We start from the raw sequence: 13365 nt of genomic DNA, 5'->3' as shown, positions 1-13365 counted from the left end.
CCAAACCTTAATGGCTCAGTTGGTTAGAGCGCATGGTTCCAATCAAACTGAACAGAAGCCTCCCCCCCCCCCCAAAAAAAAACCCACTCCAAAGCAAAGACCTTTCCCTGCCCTGTGGTCTCTTCTCTCTCAGCAGCGCCTGCAACTGCGAGGCAGCAGCCAGCAGGTGGCTGCAAATCCTCTTTGTTCTTCCGTGCGATCCTGCCGGCGAAGCGGGGGGGTGGGGAGAGAGAAAACAGCAGACTGCGGGCTGATGGGAAAGTGGTGGTGTCAGAGAGCCAGGAAGGGTGTGCCTGGCGGAGGCAGGAAGAAACAAGCGGGGATTCAGCTGCAGCGGGCGAGCGGGTGAGTGAGAAGGGGGCGCCGATTTGCAAAGCGGGTGCGTGGCTGGCAAGATCCCACGCGCTCCCTCGTGCACTGGGATCTCGCATGCGCCCTTTGCAATCTCTTATTCTCTTTTTAAAGCATGCATATATATCTATTTAAACGGCCCTGGCCCTGCTGGCCTTGTTGTTGTTGTTGTTTTCTTTGGAGACCACCTCCTGCTGGCCTCCCCACCCCACCCCCGTCCTGCACATCTCGCCTCAACCCGCTAGTCCTCATCGCGCTTTAGGAAAGCTTCAAAAGCGCCCCGGCGCAATGGGCAGCAGCAATCCGAATAATTACACCTTTTCAAGGGAAATAAATAACGCAGCCGCGCCCGGAGCGAATGCGCAGCCCGAGGCGACCTTTGGAAGCATTTACTGAAAAAGTGTGGTCTGTTTTTTGGGAAGCGGGGAAATTCTGGGATCCTTGTATGGAGCATGAATTGAGAAGCTGTCAAAGGCTGCTGAGTGTGCCTTTGTTTGTATGGGTTTGTGTGTGTGGTTCTCCTGTAGTAATGCGTTGTGTAGGTGGGGCTGCCCGGAAACGGGATCAAAGGAAAGCTGTGCTGATTCCACTGTCCGATCCAGTTCAGCACAATTCAAGGTGCTGGTGCTTCCCGCGCATATACTTGCATTGCAAGGGGGTTGGGATAGATGACCCCGGGGGTCCCTTCCACCTCTGCCATCCTAAAATTCTGTGATTCCTTTCAAAGCTCTACAGGGCAGGTGACCCCATGACCCATGCAGGCAGTCCCAGCAGTGTCAGGTTCCCCATAGCAGCCATAATAATAATATAATAATTTATTATTTATACCCTGCCCATCTGGCTGGGTTTCCCCAGCCACTCTGGGCGGCTTCCAACTGAATATCAAAAACAATACAGCATCAGACATTAAAAACGTCCCTAAACAGGGCTGCCTTCAGTTGTCTTTTAAAAGTAAAATAGTTGTTTATTGCCTTGACATCTGCTGGGAGGGCGTTCCACAGGGCAGGCGCCACCACCGAGAAGGCCCTCTGCCTGGTTCCCTGTAACCTCACTTCTCGCAGTGAGGGAACCGCCAGAAGGCCCTCGGTGCTGGACCTCAGTGTCCGGGCAGAACGATGGGGGTGGAGACGCTCCTTCAGGTATACAGGATCCTTTGCAGTGTAGTTAGAGCCCTAGACTAGGACCTGGCAGACCAGGGTTCAAGGCCCCACTCAGCCCACTGGTTGACTGGGAGCCAGTCACCCTCTGCCTGCCCAACCTACTTTGCAGGGTTGTTGTGGGGATAAAGCAGGGAGTGTGTACACCATCTTGAGCGAGCTCTTTGGAGAACACATGGAATATACAGTGGTCCCATGGTGGATTTCACCAATAGAGGCCTTAACGATTAAGAAAATAAATATGGAGGAGATAAACGCCACCTATGAAGAAATGTTAAGAAAAACTGACCAAGGGCCCAAACTAAGACCTTATGAAGAAATAAAAAATTTATTCACTGGTTGGCTGCAATACCACCAGGTGAATGATTTGTTAAAAGAGGATAAGAGGAAGGCGGGTTTTGATGATAAAAAATCAAAATTTAATATAGAAGTAATAGAAGGCAATAATAAAACCCTGTCCAGAATTTATGATATATTACTAGAGTGGTACACAAAAGATGAGGAGGTGAAGGAGGCAATGATTAAATGGGCAATTGACTTTGGTTATAATATTGATTTTGAAAGGTGGATAGAAGTTTGGAATTGTAACATAAAGTTCACAGCATGTATGGCATTGAGAGAAAATATCTGGAAGATGCTATATAGATGGTACCACACCCCTGTGAAATTGGCCAAAATGTATAGATTAAAGGATAAGAGATGCTGGAAATGTGGCGAGGTGGAGGGTGACCTATATCATTTATGGTGGACATGTAAAAAGGTGAAAGGCTTTTGGGAATTAATTTATAATGAACTTAAAAAAATATTTAAGTATACCTTTCCCAAGAGGCCTGAAGCCTTCCTGTTGGGAATGATGGATAAAGAAATTAAAAAGGAAGATAGGACGATATTCCTCTACGCCACCACAGCAGCGAGAATTATGTTGGCACAATATTGGAAAGTGGAAACCATCCCCAACATAAAGGACTGGCAGATTAGAATGGTAAACTATGCTGAGCTTGACAAACTAACAGGTAAAATAAGAGACCAGGATGAACAGAAATTTCTGAAAAATTGGAGTAAATTTTGGAAATATATTGGAATAAATGCTTAAAGTGAATTGACGGGGTTAGAACAATACGACCAGCGAGTGAATTTAAGACTATAGATTGAAAATCAAATACGTAATGGAAGGAGATATTTGATACTTATCAAAAGGACGGAGGGAAGTTCAGATTGTGTGTTTTTCTTTTTTCGGATGTGTGGTTTTTCTTTTTTTGTAATTTTTTCTCTGTATTTTCATATATGTCTGTTTTTTGTGTATAACTTCAATAAAAATGCATTTAAAAAAAAAGGAATATACAGTGGTACCTCAGGTTAAGAACTTAATTCATTCCGGAGGTCCGTTCTTAACCTGAAACTTTTCTTAACCTGAGGTACCACTTTAGCTAATGGGGCCTCCCGCTGCCGCCGTGCAATTTCTGTTCTCATCCTGAAGCAAAGTTCTTAACCTGAGGTACTACTTCTGGGTTAGTGGAGTCTGTAACCTGAAGCGTCAGTAACCTGAATCGTCTGTAACCCAAGGTACCACTGTAAATGCAATAAGAACAGCTTGGGGCCAGAGTAACCTGGCTGCCTACTCCATACATTTAATGCACACCTCCCTTGCACTCACCTAAAGAATCCCATGGGCTGTTGTTTGCCCCTCAGAGAGCTACAATTCCCAGCACCCTTAGCAAACTACAATTCCCAGGATTATTATTAGTTTTTTTGGCAGGCTGTGTGTGTGTGCTTTAGACGTATGTTGTACAAAGCCTCTGCCTGCCCAGAGACCCTCCCCCAAATGGCATGATCAGATGGGCTTCCTCAACAAGCAAACCCGACTTCTCCTTGCATATATCCCCCCACTCCCAAGTCTCCGGCTGTATCTGCTTGCAGCTTTTTTCAAGATGTGCCCATTCTACAGGTGCCCATAGAAGTCTTGGTTTTTCAGGCTTCCTGCCTGAAAAGGATGAACCTTTTCCACGTCGAGTCACCTGTCAGGAAGCCTCCGTAAGCCCCACCGCAATGCCCGTGAGGCGCAGAGGATTTTGGGACGTGGCTTGAGTACAAAAGTCAACCCATGAGGCTGTGCTGGTCTCAGGCCTACTGGGCTTCACCATTGCCCCATGGAAGCCAAAAAGTTTCCCCCCAAAAAAACCCCCAGCACTTCCCTGCGGCTACACAAGTCTGGTTCCTTCCAGGTCTACATGGGAACAAGGCCGCTCAAGGGCAGCCGTATTGCCTCTCTTTATTTAACAGTGTTTTTTGTTTGTTGGTTGATGTGTTTGTTTTTGCACCTTTTACATGGTTGGCTCCAGATTTTGCATGTCCCCACCCCCATATAGTCCCAGGGCAACTTGCTGTGTTGTGTTCAAAGCCCCAACTGCAATCACTGTTGCAGGTTGTGGGTGACAGAATACAGTGGTACCTCAGGTTAAGTACTTAATGCGTTCCGGAGGTCCGTTCTTAACCTGAAACTGTTCTTAGCCTGAATCACCACTTTAGCTAATGGGGCCTCCTGCTGCTGCTGGAGCACAGTTTCTGTTCTTATTCTGAAGCAAAGTTCTTAACCTGAGGTATTATTTCTGGGTTAGCGGACTCTGTAACCTGAAGCATCTGTAACCTGAAGCGTATGTAAACCGAGGTACCACTGTAAACCGTTCTGGAGGTTTTTAGACAACAAGGAAGCAAAGCCGTTACCAGACAGCCCTGCAGCTCTCGGAAATCCTTGGAAAGGGATCACACGATACAGTCCAAACCATGGTCTACCCAGATCACATTGGTTGAGTATTCTAGGAATCTGAGTTCCATTAGTGAATTCAGCCATTTCCGAATTAAGGAGGATCAAGTACACCTCTAATGAATCTAATGAAGTCCCTGTTGCAGCAAGTTTTAAAACCACTTTTGGTCTGATCCAGCCTTTGGTCTGATCCATCTTGGCGGTTCTTGCAACGCTGTCTTTAAAGCTGATCTTAAGTTAAGCCACGCCTTAACTTTCATTTTGGCCTTCACTGCACGTTCATTCTCCCCTGGAACAACATGGCATTCAGTTTATTTCCAGGCCTAATTTAAGCTGAGTGGGCAAACTAGTACATTTGGGAGGCCAGAATGCGGTTGGAGGATGGATGGCGGCTCAGAGATTGAGGCTGACAAGACAAGTACTGTTTTGGGGGGACAGGGGAGGGCGGGTGTGGAGGACTCCCTAGTCCTGAAAGACCAGGTGTGCAGCCTGGGCCTCATTTTGGACTCACAGCTGTCCATGGAGGCGCAGGTTAATTCTGTGTCCAGGGCAGCTGTTTATCAGCTCCATCTGGTACACAGGCTGAGACCCTACCTGCCCACAGACTGTCTCGCCAGAGTGGTGCATGCTCTGCTTATCTCCCGCTTGGACTACTGCAATGCACTCTACGTGGGGCTACCTTTGAAGGTGACCCAGAAACTACAACTAATCCAGAATGCAGCAGCTAGACTGGTAACTGGAAGTGGCTGCCAAGACCATATAACACCGATCCCGAAAGACCTACACTGGCTCCCAGTATGTTTCAGAACACAATTCAAAGTGTTGGTGCTGACCTAAATGGCCTCAGCCTGGTATACCTGAAGGAGCGTCCCCATCGTTCATCCCAGACACTGAGGTCCTCCTCCGAGGGCCTTCTGGTGGTTCTCTCACTGTGAGAAGTGAAGTTACAGGGAACCAGGCAGAGGGCCTTCTCGGTAGTGGCGCCTGCCCTGTGGAATGCCCTGCCACTGGATGTCAAGGAAATAAACAACGCTCTGACTTTTAGAAGAAATCTGAATGCAGCCCTGTTTAGGGAAGGTTTTAATATTTGATGAATTATTGTATTTTAATATTTGCTGGAAGCCACCTCGGGTCGTTGGAGAAACCCAGCCAGATGGGCAGAGTATAAATTATTATTATTATTATTATTATTATTATTATGAGCTGAATGGTGGGACTCCATGGAAATAATCCATGTTTCTTCTTCCTTTCCAGACCCCCCAGGCTTCAGGATGTTCTTCACCTGTGGCCCCAATGAGGCCATGGTTGTCTCAGGTGAGTTCTACACTTTCTCTTCCTCCCTCTTACCAAAGAGGTGGGTCCGCCTGGGACCTGCAACAAAATGTTGCAGTATGGAACATGCCTCTTCAGTGTTCCAGCTGTGGCTTCTTTCAGGATATATATTCCTCTCCCTCCAATGCTCATTATTGCATGGTGAATGAGGACACTCCATCTTCGCTGAAGAGGTTTTTTTGGGAATTTCTTGTCTCCTTGGATTTCTTTTCCCTACTTGATTCCCCCCTCCCCCATTTCTGCTCTATGTGGGCTTCCTTGAGCTTATAAGAGCCTTTTAAAATGATTTATTCACAACCTTTTAATTGAGTTAATCTGTCTATATTCTGCTGCTCCAATTACATTTTGATTTCTTTTCAGTACTCTTTTGTTTTGTAGGCTGGCCTGTAAGTGGTCAATATGCGGGCAGGATATTAAATAAGACAAAATACTGCATGAGGAAGGTTAGCGGGCTGCGTGTGTCTGCATTTAGGTCTCTTTTTCTCTTCTTTTAAACTGTATATACTCCCACTGGTAAAGGTAATAATAGGTGTGATAGGTCCCACTATTATATTATTTCATGCCACCCCAATCTCAGAGCAGTACGAGATTCCGGGAGTTCCAGAGTTCATGTTTCCTTTCAGACATGAGGCACGGAAGAAACTCTGGTTCCTTTATGATCTATATTTTATTTACACATATATACCACCTCAGCCTATGATGGAGGGGTTCACAGCATCAAGACCCCCAAATCCATCTTGTTTCTCCCATATCTGCAGCTTTGGATTCAGCCGGAAATCAAACATTGCACTCTGCCTCTCTGGCGTTCCAGCCTACAACTTTGCTTCTAGGTCACAATACAACCAACCTGCGTCCTTCTCACTATCATAAGAGCTGGAGGAGGGGCTCTACCCATTTCTCTTCTGGCACAGAGGCCTCTTTCCTTTGTTCTCTTAATGGCACATCACCAAGGGCCTCTTTCCTTTGTTCTCTTAATGGCACATCACCAAGGCGATTGCCTGGACACAGGAAGCAAGCCTGGCCTGTATTGTAGCACTTGCTGGGTCCAGGGGTTTGAATGGGTCTGGCGTCCACAAACTCATAAAGGTATACAGTCATACCTCGGGTTGAATATGCTTCAGGATGAGCGCTTTCAGGTTGCGCTCCGCGGCGACCCGGAAGTAACGGAGCGCGTTACTTCCGGGTTTCGCCACTCGCGCATGCGCAGACGCTCAAAATGGCGTCACGCGCAGACACAGACTGCGTTCGCTTCAGGATGCGAACGGGATCCGTTCCGGAGCCCCGTTCTCATCCTGAGGTACCACTCTATAAGAATGATATAACCTTCAAATTCTATTCAATGCAAGGTTAAAAGCCCAGCTTTTTTTGTTGGGCTTTAAGAGGCTGACGGGCTAAGTCGTTTTCATGATGTCGGAATTCATGCAACTTGTGAGAATTATTTTATTTTTATTTTTTTATAATGATATTTATTGAAAAAAGAATTTTTAAAATTACAAAGAAAAAAAACAAAATTACAGAGAAAAAAGACAAAAACAGAAAAAAAGAAAAAATAAAACCACCATTTTCAAATTCTCCACTTTCATTACCTTCTTTCCATGACCTCCTCCTCCTCCCATCTCTTGTATCTTGATTAATAATTGTCACAGCAAATCCTTTCCATAATTCGTAATATTCTGTCATTACATTACCTTGCTCTATTTTTATCTTACCTTATAAAAAACCTTAAAACTTAAATCTTAAAAAAAATTAGTCTTGTGAGAATTATTTTAATGTACTTCTGTTTGTTATGTGCCGCGTTTTTTCATATTGCTTTTGTAAGTCCACCCTGCTGTCTTTCTTGGTGATGGGCGGTGTTGAAACCTCTTAAACAAAAAAGTCAATGTGAATACCACAGAAATTTACAAACCCCTGTTCCTGGAAACCTCTGGAGAGGAAAGTGCTGCTGCGCTTGGTTCCTGGCTTCCCGGCTTCCCCCAAGCCGCTTTGAGAACAGGATGATGCCCTAGACGGGCCTTTGGCCTGATCCCACAGGCTCTGCTTATATCCTTAAGTATCGTTCCCTAGAGGACCCCCCAGAAAAGCCCTCTCCCTTTTGCGCATCTCATCCCAGTTATGGGGAAAGCTTGTTACAGGGGCAGTGATTCTGTCAACCTGTTTACAGAAGGTACCATATTTCAAAAGAGGCTGGAGTTCTGGCCTTCCATCCATTCACCCCAGAATCATTTCAGGGGTTGGGTTGTTTCCCCCCTGCCCCCCTTCCATTTTTCCAACCACACGGCTTAGGGTTTTCCAGGGAATCATATTGTGCATCCAGGACTATATGGAATTGGCTGAGATGACTGGCAGAACCCGGGACCAAGGAGAAGAGTCGGTGGAAGAAGATTGAAAAAAATTTAAAGTATATCTTCAAAAATATTGTCAAATTAAGGATGGTTAGAAAGGTGTTGGAAAAAGAAAATTAGGTAGTTTTGGTAGATATGAGATAAAGGATTAAGTAAAAGTGAGTTGATGAAGGTGATGAAAGAGAGGGCGTTAAATTATATTATTTTAAACTAAATTACTTAAATGAAAATAAGGTTGGAAGGATTTGCTGAAAAAAACGAACTGAACTAGAATACAAAATTGGGAGGTGTGAGGAGGTCAAGGAAATAAGTAAAGGAAGAAAGTAATGTAAAGGTTTAATCTGTTCTTTTTTATTATTATTTTTAATCGAATGTATTTTTATATCTCTTCTTTTTTCTCTGTTACTGTTGTGTGTGTGTGTGTGTGTGTGTGTATATATATATATATATATATTTGCTTTCGTAGATTTTCACGGGTACAGGAATGCAGGTTTTGGTGTCTTCGGGTGTCTTCCCGTGTAAGAGTCGGGGTGTCTGTGCGACGTTTCGACGAGGTCTCACTCGTCATCTTCAGGCTGGTGCTTTCGGCTTCTTGTTACTTCTGTTCCAGTAACAAGAAGCCGAAAGCACCAGCCTGAAGATGACGAGTGAGACCTCGTCGAAACGTCGCACAGACACCCCGACTCTTACACGGGAAGACACCCGAAGACACCAAAACCTGCATATATATATATATATATATATATATAGTATTGTTCTTTTCTCTTTTTGAAACCTTAAACTTTGAATAAATATTATACAAAAAAACAACAACATATTGTGCATCCATTCCTTTGCAATTTTCATTTGCTGTTTGACAGTGAAACTGTCTCCCTCGGGAGGCTGTGGACTCTCCTTCCTTGGAGGTTTCTAAGCAGAGGTTGGATGGCCGCCTTGTCAGGGATGCTTTAGCTGAGATTCCTGCATTTCAGGGGGTTGGGCTAGATGACCCTTGGGGTCCCTTCCAGCTCTACAGTTCTATGATTCTCTCTCTCTCTCTCCTCTTCTCCGCCCCTGATCATAAACAAGCCAGGTTGTTGTTGTTTTGGAAGTGCAGTGGTACCTTCGTTCTCAAACTCAGTCTGTTATGGAACTCCATTCCAAAACCATAGCCTTCCAAACCAAGGTACGCTTTCCGTAGAAAGTAATGCAAAAGGATTAATCGGTTCCAGACTTTTAAAAACAACCCTTAAAACAGCAATTTAACATGAATTCTACTATCTAACGAGACCATTGATCCATGAAATGAAAGCAATAATCAAAGTACTGCAGTCACACAATCAATCAGTCGGTAGCTGAACTGGGTTCCACACAGTCACAAAAACAAAAGGAAAAAAGAGCCTCAAAAACAAAAACTCAAAATAAGTAGCAAAAACAGACAGACCTGAGCGTAACACTCAGAATGGAAGTGTGGCACTCAAATCGGAAGCGTAACACTCAAAACGGAGCACATTCGGCTTCCGAAAAAAGTTCACAAACTGGAACACTTACTCCCGGTTTTGCAGTGTTTGGGTTTCAAGCTGTTTGAGTACCAAGGCGTTTGAGAACCAAGGTACCACTGTAGGCCCCTTTACTTCAGTGATTTTGGTGTGTTGCATTAAGGTGCTTCAATTCAACCTTTTTCTCTCAGGTTTCTGCCGCAGTCCCCCTGTCATGATAGCTGGAGGACGCGTGTTTGTGATGCCATGTATTCAACAGATCCAGAGGTGAGTTCTTCTGGGGCAGAACCCCTGGGAGGGATGAGGGGGCTTTGGCAAGGCGGCTGAAGGCTAGCTAATGTGAACATAATCCTGTCCTACCTGAATCTTGAGTCCTTTCTCTGAGGGACACCAGTAAGGCCTCATCTGCTCCATACATTCAAAGCACTACCATGCACTAAAAGATACAAAAGGTAAAGGACCCCTGGCCAGTTAAGTCCAGTCTAAGGCGACTATAAGGTTGCGGCGCTCATCTCGCTTTCAGGCTGAGGGAGCCGGCGTTTGTCCACAGACAGCTTTCCGGGTCATGTGGCCAGCATGACTAAACTGCTTCTAGCACAATGCGACACTCTGACAAAAGTCAGAACACACAGAAACGCCGTTTACCTTCCCACCGCAGCAGTACCTATTTATCTACTTGCGCTGGTGTGCTTTCGAACTGCTAGGTTGGCAGAAGCTGGGACAGAGCAACGGGAACTCACCCTGTTGCGGGGATTCCGATTGGCAAGCCCAAGAGGCTCGGTGGTTTAGACCACAGTGCCACCCACGTCCCTTACCATGCACTAAACCTGGCTGAGTGAAAGTCTCCCCAGCCAGATAGCCCAAATATTGCAACACAATGGCTTTTGTTTACTCCGCTCCGGCACGCTGTAGTTTCTTTCACCAAAAATATGCACTTAGAAACGGCATCTTTTGAGTTTCTGTTGAGGGCTAGAAACAAGCTCTCCTCCACACACACCCTGCTTAGACAACAACAATTACATTCTCAAATCCAAACATCACTGCCTGTTAGATTTTGCACTGAATTCTTGTGCTTAAAAGAGCACCAGAAAAATGAAAACTCCTGCTTGTAAAGAGATGTGTTGTTCAGTTACAGCTAAGCCAAGATTTAGATCTAAGTCAGGATTGGGCCTCCAGCCAAGGGATTCTGGGAAGAATGCAGTTTGCGTAGAAGAAATGGCAGGAGAATAGTCAGAACAGCCCAAGGAAGTCTTTTGACTTGGATCCATGATGGCATAGTGGTTAGAGTACTGGAATAGGACCTGGGAGAACTGGGTTCAAATCCCCACTGGGCCATAAATCTCACTTGGTGACTTTGGGTGAATCGCATGCTCGCTCGTTCGCTCTCATCTTAACTCACATCACCGGGTTGTAGTGAGGTGTTTCTACTGAATCCATCAATCCAGCCATCCCTGGTGTCTATAATCAGGGGACAAAAGCTGTCAATTAGAGATCACACTAGACAAGAGTTTCAAAAAGCACGGGGAAAATGCAGAGAATACTTCACAAAACAGTGCCCTAAAATACACACCTGGACTTGTTTCGATTAATGTCTGCAGGAGACTTTGTGTATATTTAAGTTATAATTAGAAAAATCTTAATAATTATTCATAAAGGAAACGGTTTATAAGAAGCAAATAAGGAGGCCACAGGATAAAGGAAGTCTTTTATTTGGTTGTTTGTATTGTTGTATGTTATGCTCATTGTATGTGATGTTTACGTTTAATGAGGGTGGATTTGTGTATTGGGGGGTGGGGGGGTCATGTTATGTTGTAAATAAAATTCCAATTAAAAAAAATACAACCGGGGGACAAAACCTGTGAAAGTGAAGGACAGTCAGTAAAAGAGGCCTTTGAATTGAGCAAGGAATAGAAGTGGCGTGTTGTGCCACGTTGGCGGTGTCAACAATATATATCTGACTGGCAACCTTAGGCCCAGGGAGAGCCAGGGCGATGGGGTTAAGACTACAACTCCCAGAAGCCCCGGCCGGCTTGGCCAATACACAGGGGCTGTGGGAGTTGTAGTCTAGCAACATTTGGAGGTTGCCACATTGACTCCCTCTGGCTTGGGCTTCTCAGGACAACTTCGACTGGAGTCCAGGTCACCACTGAGAAGTACGTGGGTGTATATGTGTCTTTCTCTTCTTTATTGGCCCTCTCCTTCTCCTTCCCAGGATCTCACTGAATACTCTGACCCTGAATGTGAAGAGTGAAAAAGTATACACCCGACATGGGGTCCCCATCTCTGTCACCGGCATTGCCCAGGTAACCATTTCCCAGCATGTTGCCCCCCCCTTTTAATTAGAGCATTTCCTTGAGGGAGCATCTGCTCAGATGAAGGGGGCATGTGCTGGCAGTGGCCTGGACTGAATCAAAATGTGGGTGGGCCGCCTTTTCGGGACAGCTCCCTTCTATCTTCGTTCTGTCACACACATGCACCATTTCCCCTGCAAGAACGTCGGCCAAGGGCCACATGAAATTCATCCGTGGGCCGCAGGTTGCTCACCCCTGTTCTGTGGAAAAGGCAATTTCCTCCATTGGAACGATTTTATATTCCTCTTATAATAATAATTATTATTATTATTTCTACCCGCCCATCTGGCTTGGTTTCCCCAGCCACAGATCTGGCCACCCCCACCCCCTGCAGGGGATCGGATCGGTTTAATTTCCTTTTTCTTTCTCCTCTTTTCAAAATTTTCCTTGGCTCTTCCCCTGGCCCTCAGAATATTGGCGGCAGGAGTGGGAGGATTCAAAGTTTAGCATTACAGCCTGGGACCCAAATACTTGCAAAACCACACTTCTTCCATAATAATAATAAATTTTATTTATACCCCACCCTCCTCGGCCAGAGCTGGGCACAGGGTGGCTAACACCAATAAAATTACAGTAAAAACATAATAGGGGGGAAAACCAATTTAAACCAATTTAAAATACAGGTTAAAATGCAATTAAAAATGCAGCCTCATTTTAAAAGAAGCCCCTAGATCAAAGCCAAGGCCTGCAGTCTGTATTTTAAGAACTGTGTTGCTTTCTGGGGTTTTTTTTCATTTGCCTTTGTTGCAAACCAGCCTGTGGCTTGCGAAAGTGGGCAGTGTATAATCATCTAAATAAATGCCAGAGTACGACGCCAGCCTTGTGCTGATGTTCGCTGAATTAAATTTCCTCCAACTTAACGGCTAGCAAAAAGCAAGATGTTCTGGGCTGCAGCAGCTCCCTGCTTGCAGAAATTCCAGAAACGGCTCTTCCTCCTAAAGGGAAAATGTCTCCAATCTGACGATTACCTAAAACAGGATGTGAGAGTTGTTAGGAAACTTGGGGGGGGGGCAATCCTTTCTCTTCCTCAGCTTTCTTCTCTTTCCGCCCCACCTCCCACCCCCAACATAGGTGAAGATCCAGGGACAGAACAAGGAGATGCTGGCAGCTGCTTGCCAGATGTTCCTGGGCAAATCGGAGCTCGAGATTGCCCAGATTGCTTTGGAAACGCTAGAGGGGCACCAGAGAGCCATCATGGCCCACATGACCGTAGAGGTGAGCTTTGCCAGAATATGTTCAATCTTTGCTGCCCTCTGCTGGAAGGGATGAGTTTCGGTCACTTGGTATCCATAATGCTGCCCCCTGCTGGGAAATGTGTGTTGTTTTTGTTGTTGTTTAGTCATTTAGTGGTGTCCAACTCTTCGTGACCCCATGGACCAGAGCACGCCAGGCACTTCTGTCTTCCACTGCCTCCCACAGTTTGGTCAAACTCATGCTGGTAGCTTCTAGAACACTGTCCAACTATCTCGTCCTCTGTCGTCCCCTTCTCCTTGTGCCCTCCATCTTTCCCAGCATCAGGGTCTTTTCCTGGGAGTCTTCTCTTCTTATGAGGCGGCCAAAGTATTGGAGCCTCAGCTTCAGGATCTGTCCTTC

The 13365-nt window shown here is 45.6% G+C and overlaps 1 protein-coding gene across 1 annotated transcript in view; it reads left to right on the top strand.

Annotated features, from left to right (window-relative positions):
* The first annotated feature begins 240 nt into the window (after positions 1-240).
* The window catches only part of FLOT1 (flotillin 1), a 29075-nt gene continuing 15950 nt past the window's right edge, over positions 241-13365 (top strand). The window contains exons 1-5 of the mRNA XM_082210339.1: positions 241-345; positions 5524-5583; positions 9613-9688; positions 11634-11724; positions 12844-12987. Coding sequence (XP_082066465.1) covers positions 5541-5583; positions 9613-9688; positions 11634-11724; positions 12844-12987 — 354 coding nt within the window. The 5' untranslated portion in view covers positions 241-345; positions 5524-5540. The remainder of the gene's footprint in view (positions 346-5523; positions 5584-9612; positions 9689-11633; positions 11725-12843; positions 12988-13365) is intronic.

Source organism: Podarcis vaucheri, assembly GCF_965113315.1.
Source record: "Podarcis vaucheri genome assembly, chromosome: 2".
In the NCBI taxonomy this organism is placed as follows: Eukaryota; Metazoa; Chordata; class Lepidosauria; order Squamata; family Lacertidae; genus Podarcis; species Podarcis vaucheri.
Note: the sequence above shows the minus strand (reverse complement) of the source record. Positions and strands in the feature narration are given on the sequence as shown.